The 25,488-nt window shown below is 38.2% G+C and overlaps 2 protein-coding genes across 2 annotated transcripts; one reads left to right on the top strand and one right to left on the bottom strand.

Moving 5' to 3' along the window:
• Positions 1 to 16,131: 16,131 nt before the first annotated feature.
• LOC118646876 lies at positions 16,132 to 19,896 on the top strand. Its single transcript, XM_036290722.1, has 2 exons — positions 16,132 to 17,255; positions 17,340 to 19,896. The coding sequence occupies exons 1-2, from the start codon at positions 16,132 to 16,134 to the stop codon at positions 19,894 to 19,896; spliced, it is 3,681 nt and encodes a 1,226-aa protein (XP_036146615.1).
• A 1,054-nt stretch (positions 19,897 to 20,950) lies between these two features.
• On the bottom strand, positions 20,951 to 21,358 carry LOC118646874. The gene has a single exon (XM_036290718.1). It carries the CDS (start codon positions 21,356 to 21,358, stop codon positions 20,951 to 20,953), a length of 408 nt encoding a protein of 135 aa, XP_036146611.1.
• Between the last annotated feature and the right edge of the window lie 4,130 nt (positions 21,359 to 25,488).

The following is a 25,488-nucleotide window of genomic DNA, read 5'->3' as shown; positions in this document are numbered from 1 at the left end:
TTTGATTTTTTTAAATTCTTTTCATTTTTCAACTTTTATATTATTACTTTTATATTTTATTATTATATTTTATTATTATTATATTATTTTTTATACAGTACGTCGGAGCGTCGCGCGATTCGCGTACTAAGCAGACGATACGCGCTTACGAATACGGGGTACAAATATCTCGAGATTGGCATCAACGTTGGTCCGCCGAGTTACGTGGAAATCGCCATAGGAGATCATCGGGGGAACGAACTTATAATGTCTCTCGAAACATGGAAGGGACTTTACGAACAGCGACAAAACGTTCTGAATCTCCTTCGAACCGACTATAAGGACTTGTACAATTTTATTAGCGTTGGACCGCTAACAGCCAGAATTTGCATAATCAGTGACGTTAACTTTATACGTTTGGAATCACAAAACGTACGTATGATAATGACCGAGTTGACCGTACGTCGTATGTTCGATTTGGACGGTTGTGTAGATTTAATGTTCGATCGACTAATTAAAATTACTGATAATGTTGATATGCAGTTTACGCAATTCTCTAATATTGCATCCACCATAACGAACCCCGATCAAGTATCTAACGCGATACGCGCGAACAGCGTCTTTAATAAACATCGGCTTCTTGATTGTGAGCTTTTGGCTTTAGTATTTAGTATGTAAGAGAAAAATTATTATACCGCTTTATATGAATAAATCAAACATTAAAAAATAAAATACTTATGTTATTTATTTTTTCTTTATTTTATATACCTCTTTTCCTTAAGAGAAATATCACAATGCAAGCGAGAGCGCACGCGATGAGAGAGAGTGAGAACGTGTAAAGATGGCGGCGTACGAACAGGAGCGAGAGCGCGCGAGAATACGTACGCGATGTGGGTAGTATGTGATGAGTGTGAGCGAGAACATACGAGAAATGAGTGCAAGTGAGAGTGTGCGATGAGTGCGAGCGAGAGCGTGCGATGAGTAGGAACGATGAGTGTGTGTGTGTGAGAGCGTGCGATGGGTAGGAACGATATGTTCGAGTGAGAACATGTGAGGGATCGGAACGACGAATGTAAATAAAGGTATAAATTAATTTAAAAAATAATTTTTTTTCCAAAAAATAGATATATTTTCTTTTATTACATTTTTTACATGTTTTAAAATAAGTTTTTAATATAAATATTTTTTGTTAAGGCCAATAGTCTTCATAATCGTCGCCGATTAAAGGCGGCATGTCGAAGAGCCGCCTTAAACCGAGAACATCGGCGGTCCCATACGCGCCAATGGCTCGATCGATCAAGCCGTCATTATAGTAGCGGTTGGCTTTACGCTCCGCTCGCTTTATGATCATTGCATCAATATTGAGAAATCCGCGTATACGGATATTCCAAGGCCAGATCCCACGCTAGAAAAAATTATAAATTATTTTAAAAATTTGTAAAAATTAGAAGTATTTATAAGTATTATTAATTAGCAGCCACTATTATTAAATTACCTGTTGGTCTACAGGCCCGCGCACCGATGTCAATCCCCCTAAAGAAATATCCATTGGAGGACCTGGATGCGGAATTTCTATACGCATCTCGTTATGTAAATCGACGCGTTGCACCGGCGTTTCACCCACATAGATGCACTGGAAAAAAAAATAAAAATATTTAATATTTAATATTTATTAAATTCACTTTACCACACATAAAAAACTTGCACTTACGCCTTCCGCAGGATAGGAGATGTTTAGCCTGAACATTTTGGCAAGCTACTGAAAAAATCGACAGACCAAGAGCTGGGAAACGTAGAGTTTTTCGTAAAAAACGCAAAACCTTTTTATAACAATGAAAACTCCTTTGACCTGATACGTAGCCGATCCAGTAGTTATTATTGTTAAGTAGACCAGTAGTAACATGTGATGGCAATTTCAAGTCAGGTCTAACAATAACAATGGTGCGTACGTTCTGCGCATAGATGCTTTCCAAGTATTGTAGTTTGGGATGATATGTTGTCAAAAAATCATTTCAATAGTAACAGCTGGAAACAGTTTCGAGCCAGGTCTGACGATAACAATGGTGCATACATTTTTTTACACTAAACACATTCGGTAACTTCCAAGCATTGTGGTTCGACATCTTTTTATGTAAAAGCAGCCGAAATACCGGCGCTAGACCGAGAGAAATGAAACGTTTACTTAAAAAATTTAGTAAACGTATATTCCATTTTTTAATTTCATATACCCTTTTTCCAAATGAAAAAAATATCGAGAGCAAGCGGGAGCGCGCAATGGACCGCGAGGAATAGAACGCGCGGGTGGAAGAGAGAGAGCGATGAACGCGAGTATTGCGAGGGATAGAGCGAGAGAAAGCGATATGGAATAAGCCGACAAAAGAGACGCTATAAGAATACTCTAAATTTTTATGCGTTATCGATATCCTCTGACGAGCGCATGCCACCCTTGTTTATGACACCTCATAAGTGTCTAAACGTCGTAAAGGGATCCTCCCACCCCACCCCCATCTTCACCGTATTCGTCAGCATGCGCCTTCCCCCGCCCGCGTGACGTCATACCCCGCGCCGTAAAGTTCCCCCCGCACACCTGCTCCCCTCGGAGTACCCGGCTCAGAACTCTCTTTTAAACACTACTCGTACAATTTTTAATTTTTCTTTATCTAGAAATGATACCAATTTTTCGAGACTAGTATTTAAAAATTTGTAGGAGTCTATAAACCGTAGCTTTATATGATTTTGCGGGTCTAATTTATCCGCGGTACTTATAACATGCTTTGTGAATGAAATGTACTTTTTTTTGTGACGGGTAACAAGTCAATTTTTCCTTTAAATATTGTCGCTATTTCCTTAATAATAAAATGCGAATCGTACCCGGATAAATTATGGAAGACTACCGGTATGTACGATACATTTTGATAATTTAAGTTGCATGAAGAATGCGCGGGACCTCGATATCTACCGGTTATATGGCAATGATCGCGCACCCGTGTATCATCCGGCGCAAACGGTTTTTCACAGAAATGACACTGTGTCGCGCTACGGTATGCCTCCAATTGCTCTTTTGATAACGTTTCCATGGGAACATTAGCGGATAAAATACATTTAACTCGATGCGCCAATTCTTCGAGTTGTTTGGCGAACCATGTGACACAATCTTTATCGCGACAAAATCGGTATACGGATAACGCGTCGTCATACGAGCATCGCAATGCTCCAAGTATCCAATGCTGAATACCTCATGTTGTTGATAGGAATATGTCATCGGCTCCGTATCAGATTGTGTCTTCCGCAGTACGCATTCCAGGTCAGCGTAGACGATGAAGGGTACTCGCTCCTTGTAGTTTACGTTGCGGAAAGTTAGCCACTTGTCCTTTTCCGCCGGCAATATGATGGTACAATCATTCATCTTTTGACAGTCTACAGTGTGTGATTGCAGCCTCTCACAAGATGAAAAATAGTGCAAGCATCTGTAAAGATATAGAAATTTTAATTTTTTTTTTTTTAAGAGATAGAAACACGAGAGTATTTATTTTTTATATAATATACATACCGATCACAAATGTATTTTTTTCCATTATGCTTGCTCACTTGCGAGCTCACTAGGCGAGATAGATTCTTGATGCATGTAAAGTGTTCCACGCTGTCTTCGCGCGAATCTTCCACGTATAGAAGATTAACATGCTTCTCCCTCTTGTTGTCCGTGAGTCGTAATGTATAAATCTCCACCTGTGCGACGGAGGCGATAATTCTCATCCCGTAAACATTGACCGACACATCGTTGAGTCTCTCAAATTTCTTAATATCCTTTAATGTAACGGGAAACTTGATGTCATCGAACTTTAAAACCGTTGTATAATGCGGATACGATGACTCCCGATACGAATATTCTTTAGCAGGGTGCAAAGCGGCGACCACCGATCACGCAAAACACGCATTGTCCATCGATTTTACATTCACTACCGCTTTTTTCAAAATTATTTCTTGCGGCAATGTCACATAACACCCTGCGTGTAAAGGATTGTATTTATTTATATTAATAGTCAAATTCAATATACGTGAAAGCGCCCACCCGCTATCGCGTTCCTGAAACTCTTCGAGCGACGTTAACGTAGGCTCGATGACGTGTCGCTCGTACCACTCGTTCAAGTCCAATGTTCGGAATAATTCACAATTTTTCGTGGTAATGCTTTTGCTAGCGCGCTTTTCACCCGTTACGAATTTACCGTTAAACGCGGTATTCACTTTTATACTGTCATGTGTTTCTAAAACGTTCCGCACTCGCTCGATCACCATACCACCTGCGTCTTCGACAAACTGTCGCGGTTCGATGTAATTTGTGTTAATTATCGCAGTTAGAACGCGGTTTTCAAACGCGGTATCTATCTCGCGCCATACGAGTCTTTCCTCGTTATCACTCGCGTAATTACCGCCGACGTGCTCGAAATGTCTTCGTAATCGCGTCTTTTCACCTTCGAGTCGCGCGATCCTCGCCACCAAGGATTGTCTCTGTCTGACGGTGACTCGAGGACGCTTGACGCGACTACGTTCCTCAAGCCGCTGTATAAATTCATCACATTGTTGTAACCATGCAAAATATTCAACTAGAGTAGCGACTCTGCCAGCTTGCTCCAGGAGCACACGTTCCTCTTGATCAAATTGTTCCATGTTTTTTTCAACACCTTTTTAACACTTTTTAGCAATCAATTACTTCCACGTTATTCAGAGAATTACTTCGATTCTTTGCTATACTTCGATTCAAAGGTCTCACACCGACTGTAGCCCTATGCACTTTCTAAGCAGTTATATTTCGTCTATATCTCTTGACCTGAACGTGAGGATATGGTTTTTACATGAATTTCAGTATACCTCGGTCAAAGATAATACGTAAAAGCAGTTTACGTTCGAGCCAGGTCTGATGAAAAAAACTGATAACAGTGCTGTATACATTTTTGTACTATGCACCTTAGGTAGACGTTTCTAAAAGTCGTGATTCAACGCTATACCTTTTCTTACCTAAGCGCAGCCGAAATATCGGTGGGAAGAAATTGTTTATATTTATAAACATTAATAATAATAATAATAATAATAAACATCTTAATAAAATATGTAAGATGGTAAAACATACATATATATGTCACACACACATGCTTGATGCATACCGGATACTATCACAATGAATAGAGTGAGAAAAAAGGTTACAGATATCAGCCATAACAAATATGATCTATTGTTATCTCACAAGAATAGTTTTTCTCCATAAAACCGGAATTTTTTTAAAAGGTCCGGATGATATCATCCTGACCCTTACCCTCCCCGCGTGACGTCATACCCCCGCAGCGCCAACAAATAGTCCCCGCGCCCCGCACCCCGCTCGGAGCCCCATGGCTCAGAACTCTCCTCTCTATACTACTGACGATGACTACAACGATAACGTGAACGTGAAATGCTTGTACTAAACTTATCGGAACGCGCGAGAAAAATAAATACAAACATCTTTACAACGAAAACATCAACGTTACAACAGTCATCCGATATTCCTGCTATACTTTTCGATAATATTCAATCATCCAGTTGTTCCAAGAAAAAGCTCACCGCGTCGAACGTTGAATTTTTCAAATCTCTGGGATTCGCGATGCGATAATGACAGACATTTTAAACGTCAAAGACGAGCCGATCTTTGACGATCGCATCGTCAAGATCGAGACTCACACGTACAATCCGTTCGCCAATACAACGTTCGAACACAGCGACGAGATAAGAATACCTATACAACAGCAAGATTTATACACGTTGCCATCTCAAAGTTTTCTATACGTTGAGGGAAAACTTACGATAAAAAAACCAGTTGCGGGGTCTGATGTGATATTGGGAAATAATTGCATCGCGTTCATGTTCGATGAGATTACGAGCTCGACGGTGTAGAGATTGATCGCAACAGGAACGTCGGAATAACCAGCTCGCTCAAGAACTATGTAACTATGTCATCCGATAAAATTATGATTGCGAGTAACGCTGGCTGGGATCCGTGGAATCCTACGAACATATACTTTAATTTTTGCGTACCGCTCAACATGCTACTGGGATTTTGTGAAGATTACAGACGCGTGATGATTAACGCTCGTCACGAATTGATTTAGATACGCGCGCGCAACGATTACAATTGTCTAGTTGGCGATCCGGTGCGGGAACCGGAAATTGAATTATTCAAAGTACAGTGGTGAATGCCACACATCCTGCTGAACGAGATAAATAAACTGTCGATGCTGCGTGCTCGGGAAAGCGGACGATACCTGAGCATGGCTTTTCGTTCGTGGGATCTACACGAGTTTCCGCTATTGCAGCGCACGACCAAACATTCGTTGGCCATCAAGACCGCTACTCAGCTCGAGAAGCCGCGGTACGTCATCTTTGCTCTGCAGGCTGTTCGGAAGAACGTTATGCTCGAAGATACGAGCCGATTCGATCATTGTAAACTGACGAACGTGAAACTGTATCTAAACTCGGAATGTTATCCATCCGACGATATGAATCTAGAGTTCGATAAAAACAGATGGTCGATTCTCTACGACACATACGTACGTTTCTGTAAAACCTATTACGGATACGATTAAGTATGTAGAGCCGAATCAAACTGTCGTGAATTTTCGGCAATAAGGTCCGTTCGTAATTATCGATTGTATTCGACAAAATGAATCGGTCAAGAGCGCAACCGTGGACGTGCGCTTATAGTTTTTTGAATGCAAAGAAAACTTGCCCGCGAGTACCACCGCGTACTGCCTCATCATACACGATCGCATGGTTCAGTACAATCCGTTGACAAATGTGCGGAAGATCACCTAAGAACGTTGTCTCGCTTTACATTATTAAAGGAGAGTGGGTGGAAATGAGACTATATATAAACCTATGATGCGTCGAAAGTTGAGCGCAGTTTTCTCAATTACCGATAGAGAGCTCATCATGTCTATACCAACGTTCGTGGACCTGCAAGGTTTTATCGTTGGAAGAAAGTTTATAGTTAAGGAGTTTGCTGCTCTCAGAGATGGATTCGTCCTCTCGCATTACATTTTTCGAAATCCCGTGCCGTGGCATCGAGTCAATAACGCAGACAAACGCCAGGCATCGTGGTTGCTTACGCATCATCACGGATTAGGATGGAACGATTCCATACAGCAGGGCTAAGAAATTGATTACAACGACGCTGACTAGGAACGAAACACCGCCCGTCGTATACGTCATGGGACACGAGAAACGAGAATGGCTGCGGAATTCGCTCTTGGATGACACGAAAGAAGACATATACGTTGAAAATATCGAGGCGCATTATGAAGATATAAGATTTGTAAACGAGATGGACGTTACGCATACTTTACGTTGTGCATTGTAATTGCACTTTACAAAATGTATTTAAAGTATTCAATTGGTGGCATTGTTATTAATAAACATGCGTTTCTTATAAATTGTCACGTCCCGGAAGACGGACCTTCCTACTTCCGGCGTACCTAAGTCGCTGAAAATAGTGGCGCTCTCTGTGCTTTTGAGGCTACCTGCTGGGCCGGCAATACCTCGGGATGTCGAGAGCAAGGATCGGTATAGGAAGGTTAGTGCGTAGACGAATAAAATGACTTTTATGATAATTACTCTTGTCTTATTGCTACTTCTCTTTATTAATTACTACAAAAAAGGGGGTACATATGCTTATTCCGTGGTAGGATCGGGGTTTGCAAGGGAACCTAGCAGGTCATCGAAGTCGTTTTGCGTTAGGGGTGAAATGGATTCAAGGGGGGTGTAGTCTACGAAGGGGAGGTCGTCCGTCAAGGTGCTGGCGTCTGAAGTCTGGAGAGTGGGCTGAGGGTCTATGGCCTGACGTTCATTTGCATCCACAGGGTTAACCCAAAGCAGGCTCTTGTACTTGTATTTAGCGCGATTTGAATCTGGGCGGCTAGGTGAGTCAAATTGAATAAATGGGGAATATCTAAGTCGATGGAGCGGATTAAACGTAGAATGCGCGAGCGCGCCCCTACGTACTGCTCGTAACGGCGAAAGTAACGCTTCCTCCGCGTGTTGTCAGTTGGTGGCGTCATCTACATGGATGAGGAAATGAGAAACTTCGTGAGTGGATTTGAATTTGAATGAGAATAGTCGAAACCTTACCCTGTCTTGAAAAGTTAGTACGATGGATGAACTTGCTGTCCTAAGAAGAGATAAAATTGAATGATTTAGTGTTTTGTAGGGAAAGGAGACGGAAGGACTTTTATTGCTTGCTCTTAATAGTTTTATTATTCGCGTAAGCCCATACTATTAGCAGAAGTAAGAATTCACAACTTTGTCTATGCCGATCTACGCTTGCCGCAAGCAACTATTCAGTTATAGGCGGATGCGTTTCTACCGGGGTCTCTCAGCACATGCAAACCTGAGAACCTGCATAGACCTCGGACACAAGGCTTTTGTCTCGCATTCGGACGTTGGCCTGTTTTCCGTTACTACCACAGTTGCGGAATCTTTAGGACAAATAGTATGGCTATTGGATATGTTTAGTTACATCGGATGATAAAGAGCGTTCAAACAAGCTTGCAGAGGAATTCAAGTAATACAAATTTATTAGGGACTAAGAGGGGCTCAGGTTGAATATTGGCAGGGATGCTAAAATGATGTTGAATAATTCCAAATATGTTCTGTCTCTGGGTAAAGTAATGATTAAAGGTGATACCATTAATATGTTAAATTCGGAATGATATTCTAAATGATGATATATAGGGATATTTGGTAGTAATAATTCAATGAAATAGAATCAGAGCAACGTTTAATTTAACATAGTATAAAAGGTTCACAAAAATTATTCAAAATGATTATTTGTGATGGTATTCAATAAGACATCTCGTTCTAATATTTGATAATATATTTCAAAACTTATTCAGCATAATAAGTTCACTACAATATTTGAGGTGGGAATTTAATATAGTGTTCGTTGTGGTATAGTATAATAAAACGACGGGTGTCGACAAGAGTACGAATTGCGAGGATATTTGATATAAAGATCCACACCGCAGTATTCAGTATGTTAAATTCGAGATAACATGCAGTGTAACAAATCCTTAAGGTTAAGCAATTTATAATAATTATTCAATACAATAAGATTATAATAAATTTAAGATAATTATCATAGCAGTAATTCGCAGGGAAATATTGTTTAAGCAAACAATAATTTTAGCAATATATTTGGTATAATAATTGTGGATAATAGGTTCGCAAGAATAATTAATAAAATAATTTAGTACGATAAGTTTGAGATAGGGTTAAAGCTACCAAAGCACGAAAATATTTAATATTTGATATTAATAAGACGAGTAATGACTCAGCAAAATATTTAATGTAATAATTTAGGGAAAATATTCAATATTATTAGAACAATTAGATTCTCAAAATATTTAATATAATATATTAACGAGACAAGTAATAATTTCATAAAAATGTTTAACATAATTATTTACAATAATTTCCGGAACAGAAAATGTTCAATATCATAAATTATAACAACATTTAATATTACTGAAACGATTAGTTTTCAATTTAATAATTCGCAAAGAAATTTGGTATTAACAAGATAATTAATAATTTTACGAAATATCGCGCACAAGTAATAATTAATTCATCATCATCATTGTCATTGTTCGTCTTCCCAATAAAGTTAGTATAATAAAACAAGCAACAATAATTCACAATTTATAGGCCACTAAAATATTCAATGCACAACGGAATAATATGTAATAATGTTCAGCATCCATAAAACGAAATAGAGATTCATAAATAATGGGCAAAACGAGAGATTCACAAGAACGTGCGATCAAATAGTTCACAAGTACATACGACGAAATAATAATTCACAATAATATGTATGATCGATCAAGATTGTATAGAATTTATTATTTTCCTTGTTTATATCAAAATAATACTATATCATTTAATAGCTATCAATTTTGCTAATTCTAGCTATTAATGGTTATTTCATCAAAATTTGAATATTCTAGACGGTGTGTAATTAATCATATCTTAATAGTTTCGTTATTAAATTCAAATTAGGCATGATTAATTACTATCTTTTAATTGAAAGATTCTAAGCTTTACAGAATTTAAGATTATTTCCTGATTCGCGCTGTTAACTTGATCGATCACTGAGATACAAGTTCTACACACACATATATATAATCACATATAAGGTTCAAGCAATAAATTCGCAAGACAATATAAAGTCACGATAATAATGCCTTTTAATTTAAATGAGACTGCTGGTACTTACGGATGACTCCGGGTCCGCAAGGGCCACAATCTAAGATCTTATTTCCCCTTTTTCCTTCCTTCCGGATTCCGACAGATCGCTGAGACTTCGCTCTTTGTGGAATTTCGAATTATCACCAAGATTCTTTTTCGGAATATCGCGATTACTTAAGACTGTTACGGAAATATTACTGTAACGATACTGGAGAGTCGCGCGCTGGGACAAGATACCGTCTTTTATATTATAATGCATCTTAATTACCCGCCCCCGCGCTCGCATCGGTTGCCCTGGTTCCGATGCATGGATGAGTAGGGTGAAATCGGTGGCATATTGATATCAAAGTTATCAGATAGTCTAAACAGTCTCAATGTCAGATCTTTTCAATGTATCATCAATTGCATCACCTGTCGCGGTGCAGCATATTATTCTTGGAAGCCTTTTAATAGAAAATATTATTTAATTCTCTCGAGTCTTATTAATGGAAAACTTTTGTTTCAATATGATTTTGGGATTGACCATGTTTCAAATTGGCGTGAATGATTTCTCAAATAGTTATTATTTCTCAGGCTTCAAGAGTGATGCCGATTTCTAAGCAATATGTACCGATACATATTATTATTTATAATGTTTCGGCCAATTAAAATTATTCTTAATTAATATTCACAATTATATGCGCCTTAACAATTTTATACGCCTTGTCGAATATTTTGCAAAAGCCTCAAAATTGTTCTTAACTTATAGTAGAGTTTTGGTATTAATATAAGATTCGCAGGATAATATAATAAAAGTGATTGTTATTTAATTAATTATATCTGCGATAATTGCATTCATAGACCATAGAGCTAATCAAGATTAATTTTTGTGAGACCTTTTATGTCGGAAAGAGATAAAGTTTTATAAGATTTCAATGTTTTATAGTTAGATTGATTATAACAATGACTTATATTGTTTAAGGCTGGTGCAATACCTTAATGGAATAATTAGTTAATTAATAAAATGTAATTCTTATTTAATAAAACATAATTCTTATTTGCACAGGGTCGGCGCAGTAATTTGTCATTAATTTTACTAGTTGTACCTTTAGTTTTTATAAGTTCTAATTGTTTATTAGCAATAAACAATTAGATAATTAATAGTTAGGTTCACGAAAGTTGGTATAATAAACCTTGAAGTAGTTATTTTAATTTGGTAGGATTAGTAAAATTAATTTATTTAATAACGATTTTTCATTCGTTAATTAATATTTTGCTTATGTATTCTCGAGTAAAACCTTTAAATGATTATATCTCGTAAATCAGGCATCGGAGTGAGGGCGGAACAGTACCAGTATCATCAGGAAGGCTCATATTTACATTTTGGGGGGGGGGGGGGTAGTTTCCCAATTTGGATCGCTTATAATTCGGAAACGGTTTAAGGTGTCGGATTCTAGGTTACGCCAAAAATTCTGTTTTTAAGAGCGCTTCTAGTGGCTATTTTAAATTTTCAGAAATCTCGAAGTTTAAATTTTGAGTTTCAAGATTAAAATAAAATTTGTATATTTGGATACTGCGAGACGTACTGGTTCTGTTTATGGTGTGTCTATAATTTTAGGAATTTTGGTTCAGGAGGTATCGAGTTTACAAAAATTTTAAGTGAGACTAAATATTTATAATTTTAATTTTCCCATAAACAATATTAATCTTGATATAACCATCATAATTGCGGAAAGCAGTCATTCAGAATTTTAAGATAAGCATGAGTAGTAAAATTGAAAAGGTATCAGTAATATAGGACTGAATCGCTTGTTAGTTTACTTCTAGTACGCTAGATGGCTCCCCGAGTATGATTCAAGAATAAGTATCTGGGGTCTTAGGTCTGCTCAGATTGTCATGCTGAGTCAGTTCAACACTACTCTAGTAGTCTGTACTTTGTCTCATTCAAATGGACCTTAATTCTTATTCTGCGGGTATGCATAAGTATCAGGGAAAGCCATGGGGTTAATAGAGGATAAATATAAGTAAAAATATAGAAATAGGGGAAGAAAAATAAAAAGGGGAGGGGTTGGGACGACGGGACGTCACAAAATATAGTGTTTTTTCTTATTACCCCTATTAACCCTGTCGGAATCTGTTTATGTTACGCCCAGCCTTAAGAAATTTAATTTGTTTCGAATACGTAGGTAAGGCAAGGAAGACCGCAACAAAACTTATAGAATTCCCGTAGGCACACAATAAGAGAGGGTAGGTGCCTTGGGTCGAACGCACTTTTTACAACGCAGAATATGGGTCAGCGTGCCCTTTTAAGCTCGTTATAACCCTGTTTCCGTGTCATGCGCTCGTGGTCCAAGTTTTGAGTCAGTGAATTGAATCACTTTAACTCGGGACCGGACCTGGTGCAATCTTTGATCAAGGAGTGGAGATCCGGGGGTGGTCTTTGAAATTAAATAGTTAATGAAAATTCTTTAAAAACTACATATAAAGAATTTATTTTAACGTTTTTGTACATTAGAATAAGCGCTGAAGTCATGTGTTTTAGTTTTATAAAGGTACTATTAATACTGCTGGTATAATAATGGATAGATTTGCTTGGATACAATAATAATTTTAGTGCCGGTTAACATAATGATAAATAAGAATTTTAATACCGACAAATGAAAAATTGACAGAATAATAATCTGTCGAATGAATTGGGCAACATATTTAATAATAATAATAATAATTTATAAATCGGCTAGCATGATTACAAAAATTAATTTTGAGAGATCGGTTATCATAATTACAAATAATAATTTAAAAGATCGGCTCAGATAGTTAAAATAATCTAAAAATTATATTTTATAATTACAAAATAATAATTTGAAAGATCGGCTAAAAAGCTAATATCTATTATACAATTATTTTCCTTTTCTAAGTCGGGAGGAGATTTGAATGTCAAGGTAACTCTTCTACGGTGGCGTATGAAGGGGGAAAGAAGTTATAGAAAAAGTCAGCGGGGATAGCAAAAGAATCGAAATAGTAAAGTGTAAATACTAAGATAGAGTCGTTAGGAGCGCGGGCGGGTAGAATGTTTAAAAGGACTTCCGGATTAATTGTAAGTTCGCGGAAATGGTGGAGAAGAGGATCTATTTTAAGGGGGAATTGTTCTAAATTTCTAATAAGAAGGTTTGAGTGCCATCGTAATAATAACATCTTGGACGGAAAGGTAGGAGGGGGAATTCGGCTAAAAACTCAAGGGATGGTGTGGGTGAAGGTGGGGGAGGAACCTCTTCTGGTTCGGGAGAACTGATAGAGGAATAGTGAGGTGAGGGAGGAGGGGGTGAAGAAAATTGTCTATTGTTAGAATCCGAGACCGTGGCGAAATTACGGGTGTTGTGGGCGCTATCTTCGGATGTTGAAACGATGACCGCTTCTGAATCCGCGCACCGGAACGCTCGGTCGGACTCTCGAAGGACAGCCTCTGAATCCCCGCACCAGAACGCTCGGTCAAACTCTCGAAGGACAGCCTCTGAATCCGCGTTTCCCGTCGAAGGTGAAAAGCCCTTTGAACGCGAAGTGAGCGTGGTAGGGTCCGGATAAGCGCGAGCCCGCCTGATCGCCCGTCTCCGTTTTCTTTTTAGGTTCAACCGATTACGATGGAAGAAATTATTGTCCACTACAATTTTAAGTTTTATTTTACATAACGGAAATCGGGACTCGGTGAAAATTTATGTCTACAGACTTACTACTTGTCGGGATGTTTCCTCTTGAGGGAGCGTAGTCCGGAGTGCCGGTCTTTGGGTACTCGGGCGGTTCTCGGTTGGCCGGAACAAGTCAGTCCGTCAGGACTCTAGGCTGGTGGAACTGGAGAGTGATAAGCCACGGGAGTACACAAGTGCACTCACTTCACTTACGGTTCGCTTTTTGTTCGACACTTAATGTTTGTCCCGACTTGCACTCGAGTAATTGTTAAAAGCGTGAATTGGCGAACTCGCGACGAAATTTTTCGACTCGCACTCGATCAAGAGTAAAAAGCTGCTCGCGATCTTTGGGATCGCGATTTTATACTCAATTTTCCGAAGGGAAGGATTGAGGTGTAGGCGATATCTTTCTTGGATTGGTAGGCGCTTTCAAAACCACCAAATTTGGAGCTTGTCTATTGGGAACTCGCGAAATTGTTATTTCGTACAGATGATCAGCTAATGGTCCATCTCTTCTTGTCTCCGCCCGATTTGGTTTTGGTTTTGAGTATAGGAGAGGAGTAGGGTAATAGGGCCGGTTCTGAGCCATGGGGCAATGCGCGGGGAGCGGGGCGGGGGGGTATTTGGTGGTGCGGGGGTGACAACGTCACGCGAGGCGGGGACGCTTATCGGGTGGAATTTACTAATTTTTAATGATATGGTAGTTTTTAAGTGAAGGGTACCATTAGGTACATTAACTTATCGCATAACAAAGGTGAGTAAAAAAGGAATGCAATTATCTGTTCAAAACTTATATTAGACATTATTAGACACTATGTTTTTAAAAATGTTATAACAAAGGTTTGTTAAGAAAAGTATGCGATTATCTGTTAAAAAACCTATAAATGTAAAAGCTAAGTTTTCTTCCGTGATGATAATGCGCTATCGATATTTGTCATGTTCTCATAAATAATTAGTATGAAACAAATATGATGTTGAAGTTTTAGAGGGGGAAGCGCTAGACGAAAATATATAACGATGAACTAAGCGTGTCAAATCATGGATTTGAAAGTCATCCGCGTATTGATTGGTAAAAACTGTGAATTATGCGACAACATTACATGCAAGTACTGTGAAAAAAGTGTGTGGAAAAAATTGTATAAAACAAGGAAGACTTTGAGCAAACTGAACGTGATCTGTTGGAGTGGTCCCACCAAGTATAATAATTTTAAAGCGGTAATGGATGAATTGTTGGACGAAGACAGCCCGTTATCAGATGACAGTGACTATAACAGCGATCAAAGTGAGATCTCCACCAATAAAATCGTTAAGGTAGTGTCTCGCAAACAAATTCGTGCATTAACCGAACGTTCCAAAGTGTGTGTTATGTATAGTTATTATTCCACGGGTAATGATGTTGTATGCACTTCATGCATGATCAATCTGTCTGACCACGGTGATATAGAAGTGATATACTCTGTTAAAAGACATGAGATCGAACTACATGCTGCAGTGAATGAACGTTATTGCTCAAACTGCAGAAGAGCATTGTATTTGATATTCCAATGCAACATGTGTCCTGTATGTACGCAGTGAGAGAAACTGAATGTTGCATTATAATAGTGTATACCTTTACGTAGGTAATATGGAAAAATTCAACCAGTATGACAACGCTTTAGACTATATATTGAACAATAATAATTGTGATCATGATGCTGAATACAGACAAGATATCATTGATATTCTGAAGGACGAGGATCTACGAGGAGAAAGATTCACGGGTGTACAACGAATATCACTGGCACAGTTTTTATGCGATCGCGAACTCGGTATACGTGGAACCAGTGAACGCATCGTCTGACAAGGGGTTGATATTGACACTGAATCCCCATATGACTGGCCATATCACGTGCGATGGGAAGTATATAGATGGATGTTGGATGAGTGCAAGAGAGAGGTAGACAAAGAATTTGAATGGCACTATAAATATGGTGTACTACGATATTACAATGAAAAAAATTATGATTGTAATGATTGGGCAATGAAAATCATTCAAAAGATTGAGTACAACGAAGTTCTATATATTGCGATTCATACAGGCATTGGAAAGTGCATCGAATTGATAATCATAAATTATCATGATTATAATATCATTGATGCAGTGTGGTATTGTGAATTATGTGACAGAGTCACTTGCAAGTGCTTCGAAATATAAAAAAATTGTGTGAAAAAGACAATGTAAAACATGGAAGATCTCGAGCAAACTGAACGAGATCTGTTGGAGCGGTCCCACCAAATCATCACCTTAAGCGAATATTTTGCATGGGCACAGCGATGCGAGGAGTTTATTAAACAGCTTGAAGAACGCAGTCGTGTCAAGCGTTCACGACTCTCAATCGGACATAGACAATCTTTGGTTGCTAGAATCACACGACTCGAGGGTGCAAAGACTCGCTTGGAGAGACATTTCATGCACATCGGTGGTGAATACGTGGGCACTAGTGACTATAATAACGCAAAAAAACTTGTTTGGCGAGAGATCGATACAGCATTTGAAAATCGTATATTGACTGGTGCTGTAATTAACGCTGATTATATTGAACCGCGACAATTTTTGGAAGACGCTGGTAGTGTAGTGCTCGAGCAAGTGCAAGACGTTATAAAAAGACACAACAGTGCAAAAGTGAATACCACGTTCAATGGTGAGTTTGTGACGGGAGATAAACGTGCTAATAAGAGTATCAACACGAAAAACTATGAACTCTTTCAAACATCAAACTTATACGAGTGGTACAAGCAGCATGTCATCGAATTCATATTGGCATCCCTCGAAGATTTCCAGGAACGTGATAGCGGGTGGGCGTTATCACGAATCCTTAATCTTACGGTCAACATCAACAAGCACAATCCATTGCATGCAGGGTGTTATATCCAGTTGCCTCGGGAGATAATGATGAAGAAAGCGGTGATCAATGTAAAATCTATGGATAATGCATGTTTTGCATGGTCAGTGGTCGCTGCTTTGCATCCTGCCAAAGAACATACATATCGGGAATCTTCATATCCACATTATGCGACAGTGCTAAATTTGCAAAACATTAAGTTTCCAATGACGTTGAATCAAATAAAAAAATTTGAACAATTAAATAATCTCTCAATCAATGTATATTGCACAGAAAAAACAAAGGAACAACTTGCAATTTTACCACTACGGCTTGCTGATAAGAAGAAAGAGAAGCATGTCAATCTGTTGTATCTGCAGGACCCGCGAGATGACAATGTGGGGCATTTCACATGGATTAAGAATCTATCCCGCCTCGTGAGCTCACAACTCAGTAAACATGAACATAAAAAATACTTGTGCGATCGGTACGTATATTTCAATAAAATTGTAAAATTTGTATAAAAGAAACAAATTATAATAAATTATAATAATAAATTATGTTTTTGCAGATGTTTGCACTATTTCAGCACGAACGAGAAATTGGAAGCCCACGTCGTTGATTGTCGAGAATTAAATGACTGTGCTATCCAACTACCGAGCGAAGATAACAAATGGCTGAGTTTCAAAAACTACAACAGAAAGGAACGAGTTCCCTTTGTGGTGTATGCCGACTTGGAATGCGTTCTAAAGAAGCTAAATACTGATCCGAGAATGCCGACATATGCGTCTCAGCATCATGAAGTATTCAGCGTTGGATATTACATGCACTGCACTTACGATGAGTCTTTATCAAGGTATCGATTTCATCGCGGTAAAAATTGCGTTGCATGGTTCGCAGAGCAATTAAGAAATATAGCGCATAACGTTAAGGATATTCTGTCGGCTAATGTCCCCATGGATTTCACGCGAGACGAATGGGAAAATTTTTATAGCGCTACGCACTGTCATGTGTGTGAAAAACCGTTCGCGCCAAACGACACACGGGCACGCGATCATTGTCATTTGACCGGTCGTTATAGAGGTCCCGCACATTCAGATTGCAATTTAAATTACAAAGATTCACATTGCATTCCCATAGTTTTTCACAACTTATCTGGGTATGATGCACATTTCATCATCAAAGAGATAGTTACCGCGTACGAAGGGAAAATCGACTTACTTCCCATCACAAAAGAAAAATACATTTCATTTACTAAACATGTTAAAAACACTGAAGATAATGAGCGGAAAATTTGTGTAAAATTACGGTTTATCGATTCTTTCAAATTTCTTAATACGAGTCTTGACAAATTAACATCCTTTCTCAGTAATGATAAACTATCAATATTGCAACGTGAATTCAGTAATTTATCTGCAGAAAATTTTGATTTATTGACGCGAAAAGGCGTGTTTCCCTACGAATACGTAGATTGCGTGGACAAGTTGCAGGATATATGGTTACCGCCGCGCGAATTGTTTTACAGTTCTTTGACCGGCGACACTGTATCCGAAAGCGATTACGCACACGCTGTCAACGTGTGGCAGCAGTTCTCCATTCAAACCTTGGGCGAGTACAGCGATCTGTATTTGAAAACCGACGTATTGTTGTTAGCTGATATATTTGAAAATTTTCGTGACAGTTGCGTTGCGAGTTACGGACTCGACCCCGCATATTATTATACTCTACCGGGTTTTACATGGGACGCGATGCTGAAACATACTTGCATCAATTTCGAACTACTCACAGATATTGAAATGGTTATGTTTATCGAGCGTGGCATACGCGGTGGCCTGAGCCAATGTTCGTGCAGATATGCGAGGGCCAATAACAAGCACATGCAGTCGTACGATCCATCGTCGTACCTCATGTACTTTGACGTAAACAATCTATACGGATGGGCAATGTGTCAACCATTGCCTTACGCCGAATTTCAATGGGTCGAAAACATCTCAAACTTTGACGTTACCACAATCGCTTCAGATTCGCCCACAGGTTATATTTTCGAGGTCGATCTAGAGTACCCACAAAATAAACACAACGCGCACATCGATCTACCATTCTGTCCAACGCATGAAAAACCGCCTGGCAAGTTGCAGCCCAAGCTCGTCGCGACTCTGTATGATAAGAAGCGTTACGTAATACACTATCGCAATCTGCAGCAGTGCATGCGTCACGGTCTTCGTATCACAAAGATATACCGTATATTACAATTCGCACAATCTTCATGGCTTCGCAATTACATTCAACTTAATACAAATTTCAGAACTCATGCCAAGAACGATTTTGAGAAAAATTTGTATAAATTAATGAACAACGCGGTATTCGGGAAAACCATGGAGAACGTGCGCAATCACGTTAATGTAAAATTATTAACAAAGTGGGGCGGGCGGTATGGCGCTGAGGCAATGATTGCGAAACCAAATTTCCATAGTCGAAGCGTCTTTTCGAAAAATCTAGTCGCCATTGAATTGCGAAAACTTAAGACAAAATTCGACAAACCGATTTATGTGGGTATGTCTATTCTTGACATATCCAAGACATGTTTGTATGAATTTCATTATGAGTATATGTTACCATTGTTTCACAATAAATGTAAAGTCATGTACACCGATACGGATAGTCTTATATACCACATCGAGTGCAATGATGTGTACGATATCATGAAGCGTGACATTAGTAGATTTGACACGAGCGATTATCCGGTTGACAATGCATATGGTATTCCACGTGTCAATAAAAAAAAACTAGGGCTGATGAAAGATGAAAATAATGGCGCGATAATGACAGAGTTCGTTGGACTTAGAGCAAAAATGTACGCATTAAGGGTAGACGGTAGAAAAGACACTAAAAAGGTCAAAGGTGTCAAGAGTAACATCATAGCGCGTACTATAACGTTCGACGATTATATGCTGTGTCTGCGAAATGAAATTGAAATGACACGACAGCAGACTTGTATAAGATCGAAATTGCATGAGGTGTACACCATCCACGAGACGAAAATTGCTCTGAGTCCATACGACGATAAGCGATATGTAGATTCGACTGTAAATACATTACCATGGGGACATTATCGGATACCTTTATAATATATCGTATTTTATACATTATGTATTTTGTATTTGTATTTTACATATATTTGCTAATTTTACATCTCACATTTTATATATTTTATACGTTGCATTTCATGTATTTTACATTTTACATTTATTTTATAGTTGTACATTTAATGTTTCATGTATTTCACATTATACACTTATGTTACATTTTATGTATTTTTTAATACTTTTGTAATTTCATAATATACATTTTACGTTTTTATTTTCTATTAAAAATGTGTGAGTTAATACTAAGAACATTGAAATATGTATTAAGGATGATTGTATTTTATACATTATAGCCATTTTATATGCATTTTACATTAAGAACGTGTATGTATTAATAATAAGAAGAATATATTGAGGAGGGATAATAAAGAAACCTCATATATGTAAAAAAAAAATGTATTTTATATTCATATGTTTACAATATTTTTTTTTATATGATTATAATAAAGAAAATATTCTTATGTAATATTGTCTTTGTGAATCCAAGAATTGTGTGATCCGTCGAATCCCAACCACTTGACGTAAACCATGTTCCCCTTTTTGCGTAATACTTTCTCTACGAGGTACATGTTTGGATAAGTCGCACGATGCAACTCATACTCGTAAAATGCTCCAGCGATAGATTTACCACGATAATCATCGAGCAGATATGTTACAGGATTAGTGCGCTGTACTTTAACAATTTTAAACACCTCCGTGGTCCAATTTGGTGTATAACCTTTCTCGAAGACTGTTTTGTATTTGCTAACGCGTACCGAGTCGCCTACTTTGAACTTTGCTGGACCAACAATCTTTATCGTGCTGTACACGGTAGTCAACAGTTTTTCAGCGATCGCGGGGGGTAACGTCAACAGGCCGCATACCGATTGTTCGATGCTTGCGCGTATTGTACTCCGCGACAAGCTGTGGCAACGCGTCGATCCACTTGTAGGTTCCGTTGAACGTAAACATTTTCCACATGTCATTTTTCAACGTGCGATTGAATCGCTCAACGACCGATGCCTTCAACATCAAATATGTGGAATAATGATTGATATCATTTTTTTTTAAAGAGTTTTTGCACGTAGGCGTTATAAAATTCCTTCCCCATGTCAGTTTGTAGGTTTCTTGGACATCTCTTGCTCTCTCGAATTATCTCGGTGATTGCGTTAGCCGTCTCGCTTCCGCCTTTACTCTTGAGTGGTATGGCCCATGCATGCTTGCTTAACACATCTATAACGGTGAGTATGTAGTGATAGCCTCTGTTGAAACGTGAGTATGGAATCATCTCGACGATATCGGCTTGCCATGGATCGTCATATCCATGAACTATGACGCGTCTTCGCGGAAAATTTTTTCTCGCCGGAGCGTGTAGTTCCTCAACGAGTTGCTGCCTTTCATTACTAATGAGTTGTTCCTTTTTTCTCTCATTAGTTTTTGTAGATCTCTTTATCTTTTTTCCCATTATGAAGTGTTGTTTAAGAGTTGTTACGTATATTTCGTCTTACTTTGAATATCCATTGATTGACATTTCAACACTGACTGATATCGGTATGACTCAAACTTTTATTTACAATCAAACCGACTTCGCGAATTTCCTTGATAATAAATAGAAGCTTATTGTCGTGAGCATTGTTGTTGTGGTTAAACTTGATGATATGTCAATTTAACTGCAATATTCTATTTTTTCTGAAATTTCAATATCATAGACTGTAAAAAGTCTACGTATGTTTCCACGTTCTGATGAAAGGTATTTATTCTCTGCATGTTTTTCATCTCAAAGTCATTTTGTAGATTTTTTAAAATTTCAACATTTTTATCTACATACTGCATCGTTTCAGCTATACTAGTATTTAGTAGAAGTTTAACATTATTTATGTTTTCAACTATACTATTATGCAGTAGAAGTTTAACATTATTTAAGTTTTCATCCACATAATTTTTGTGTGCAGCGTCATCGAAGGCTTTCGGCCACGATACATGATGTATCCTAAGCCTTTTTGCATCAAAACTTTTATCATCGGCAGTTAGACAAAGGGCATTTTCCTGTATGTATCGTTTGCTTGCAACGTCATTCAAATGACCTGTCACACCTGCAATACGCTCTTCCACGTATCGTTTGGTTGCAACGTCACTGTCAGCTTCCGGTTGCGCTACATGTTGTATCTTGCGCGACCTTGCATCAAATTCTTTTGCATCGTTTAGACAAAGAGCATTTTCGTGTACATAATTTTCAGCGTATTTATTCCATTGTTGTTGTTGTTGTATTCGAGTAGCTCTCGAGCCATTATCCTCATGCAATGTTCCGAACTTATTCATCGACATTTCGACGCAAGCAGTATTAACTGACTAATTCATATCAATGCAGCGCTGTTTAATTTATATAATAAGACCAGCTTCACGGAGTTCTTCAATAATTGATGAAATTTCATTGTTGTGAGCGTTGTTGCCGGCTTGGCGCGAAGCTTCCAGCAATTGCAAACGATCTACCAACTCGTTCGGATCATTCCAATATATGTAATCAATCTTGTTATCATTTAGTAACATCGTAGTCTCTTGTGGTAAACCTTTTCCTACCACTTTATTGCTTGACACATGTGATACTAGGGGAGCGATTATATACTTATACTTGTATCCTCTATTACCACTTATAGGATTCTGTGAGTTGTATCCACGTCTGTGAGCATTCGTTGCAAACAGTATACTTTTGTATTTTTGCATATCAGACTCTGTGTACACAGCATCATTGGGAATTCTTTTAAATATTAGCTCGTAAAGACCTGGTGTTCCCTTGTATGTTATTCCATCTATAATTATATTATCGTTTCTGTCCACATCGATATCTTTATCCCCAAGTGTAATTCCATCGTTATTAAAACGTACACCATAAACGCTATCTATAGTATCTTTTTTACCACTTAGCACAGCTCCCATGTATATTTGTCCCAACGGACCAAGATAATTACGCAACTTTTGCTGTCCTTCGAGCATTTGTAATCGATGTTTCACGGATATTGCAAACGGTGAAACTGGGGTTTCAAAAACAGTATTCTCATCAACGGGTGGACTGTTGATCGGCAAAGATTCATGTGATTGTTCATATTCGAAAGCAGTATTCTCATCAACGGGTAGAGTGTTGATCAGCAAAGATTCATGTGATTGTTCATATTCAGAAGCTTCCATCGAAGTAGAAACTAGTGGAGGATTATATAATTGTTTCTGTTTTGGTGAGGACAATGTGGACATATCTGAGTAATCCCATGACATGTTAGATTTCCATTTTTTTACCTTACGTTTTGCATTCTTTTTTCCAGGTTTTAATATTACCTTCTTTGCATTAACATTTGTACTCATCGATGATGCCTCAGTTTTTACATCAACGTTACCTTCTACATTAGCGGTTCTTTCCACGATTTGCTTTAGAGGTTCGACAATGGGTTTAAAATGTCTCTCTAATGTAACATCTTCATTCAACCTACCGGTTTTCAAAGCTCGATATTTCTTGCGGATTGATTTGCTTGTTTTTGCAATCTCATTCACTATTTTCTCGCGATCCTTGATGTCCATGATACGATTCATGATGTATACCTCGTGAACGTTAAAATTACAATGACGTTAGAACGATGTTTGAATAACGTTAAACCACATTGACATTACAATAATATTGGAACAATGTTTGAATAATGTTGAACTACATTAACGTTACAACGATGTTGGAACGATGTTGGAACGATGTTGGAACTATGTTAAAATCACATTGATGTTACAACGATGTTGGAACGATGTTGGAACTATGTTCAACCACATTGATGTTATAACGACGTTGAAACAATGTTAGAACCATGTAGAAGGTTGAAGTTATCACGTTAAAGTTACAACAATGATTGAACAATTCATGGTATAGCATAGTCGTTAAATCCCTTTCTATATCGTCCATTGTTTATAGGACTATCCTTATCAATCACTGTGAAACCGTATTTATGTTGCCAACATTTGCGACACAATGCACTAAAATCCTCATATGACATATCTGTGTTCACATGATCGTTGTAAACATGTTTCAAGTTGGTACCATCCTGTTTAAAGAGAATCAACAGATTTGCATTGTCTCTTATAAGATGTTTAGGTATCTTTGCATACGTCTGACAGAGATAGAAACAATCAATGCTCGAATGACGCCCCATAGCAAAGTATTCTTTTATCATATCTTGCTTGTCACATGCCACGTCATCAAATATAAATATTGAATTTGGGCACGCTTCTGTCGTTGGAATTACATCGATGTTATTGGAGAATGTAAAATAACTAATTTCATTAATCAATGTCAGCAACTTTTCCAAGTAACGATATTTGGGTTGTTGCAATGATTTCGAGTACACGTACAAATTCTCAAAACGTAGACCGTGAGGACTTTCTAGCATGCTCATCAACACGTTGGTTTTGCCGCAATTCGAGGGACCGCATATGATTCCACGAATCGTGCTTGGAAGCATGTTTCCATGTCGACGCGTTTCTTGCTCAAATACTGATTGTGTTCTATCATCGAAATTTGTCACACTTATCGTTTTTGGTTGCTTTATGAACCGCATGTTTTCTCTACAAACTGCAAAATTGAATTCATTAATAAACCATTACGATTGAACTATATATAGGGGTGCATCGTATCAAAATCGCTCAGTATAAAAATGTTTCTTCTTCTGTCAGATACTGATGATATTTAGAAATGTTTCTTCTTTTGTCAGATACTCGCGATATTCGAGATCTAACCTCTGAACAGTTAAAATACATACCGAAGATTGTTTTGTTACGCGAATTTTCAAAATATATTGAGGATTTGTGGGATAAACTCCCCAAACATATAAGAGCCGATTTGGAGATTCAGCAATGTCGTCAATGTTTGAAACATTATAATCGTCCGTGGCAACAAACGCATATCGACGGTCCAGCACCGTTGATCAGAGATTGTAGTGAATGTTACCAACAATAAAAACTGGCAGAGGTCTGTTGAATCGTGCAATAAACGCACTTCCTATTGAGCTGCATATTCCAGGCTATCAGTTTTGTGGTCCGGGAACTCATTTGAAGAAACGACTATCTAGAGGCGAACGAGGTATTAATCAGTTAGACGCAGCGTGTCGTGAGCACGATATAGCCTATTCACGTAACAATAATCTAGTCGACAGACATATAGCTGACAAAATACTTGCCGATAAAGCGAAAAAACGTATAGTAGCGAAAGATTCGACTTTGGGTGAGAGAGCTGCTGCTATGACCGTTTGGGCAGCTATGAAAGCTAAAACTAAAATCTGTATGAGCATAAATAAAAAGAACAAAAATTCGACCAAGAAAGTGACCAGAAAAAGAGTCCTTCCAATAAAAAAACATGGTGGTGTCTTACCAGTTCTACCGTTACTAGGAGTTCTTGGTTCTTTGGTTGGGGGGGCAGCGGGGGTTGCAAAGACGGTGAACGATTGGAAAGCTACACAACGTCAGCTGCAAGAGATGCAACGTCATAATCGTGCCATGGAAGATCGTGCCATGAAAGGTCATGGAATCTATCTTGCTCCGCACAAGCGTGGTCGAGGTGCAGCAATG

This window comes from Monomorium pharaonis, chromosome 1 (assembly GCF_013373865.1).
Source record: "Monomorium pharaonis isolate MP-MQ-018 chromosome 1, ASM1337386v2, whole genome shotgun sequence".
Lineage (NCBI taxonomy): Eukaryota > Metazoa > Arthropoda > Insecta > Hymenoptera > Formicidae > Monomorium > Monomorium pharaonis.
This window is presented reverse-complemented; position numbering and strand designations above follow the sequence as displayed.

Coding starts and splice junctions, on each gene's coding strand:
- LOC118646876 (XM_036290722.1), top strand. CDS start 16,132: ATGGAAGATCTCGAGCAAACTGAACGAGATCTGTTGGAGCGGTCCCAC. Junction 17,256..17,339: donor AAAAAATACTTGTGCGATCG/GTACGTATATTT, acceptor ATGTTTTTGCAG/ATGTTTGCACTATTTCAGCA.
- LOC118646874 (XM_036290718.1), bottom strand. CDS start 21,358: ATGGGAAAAAAGATAAAGAGATCTACAAAAACTAATGAGAGAAAAAAG.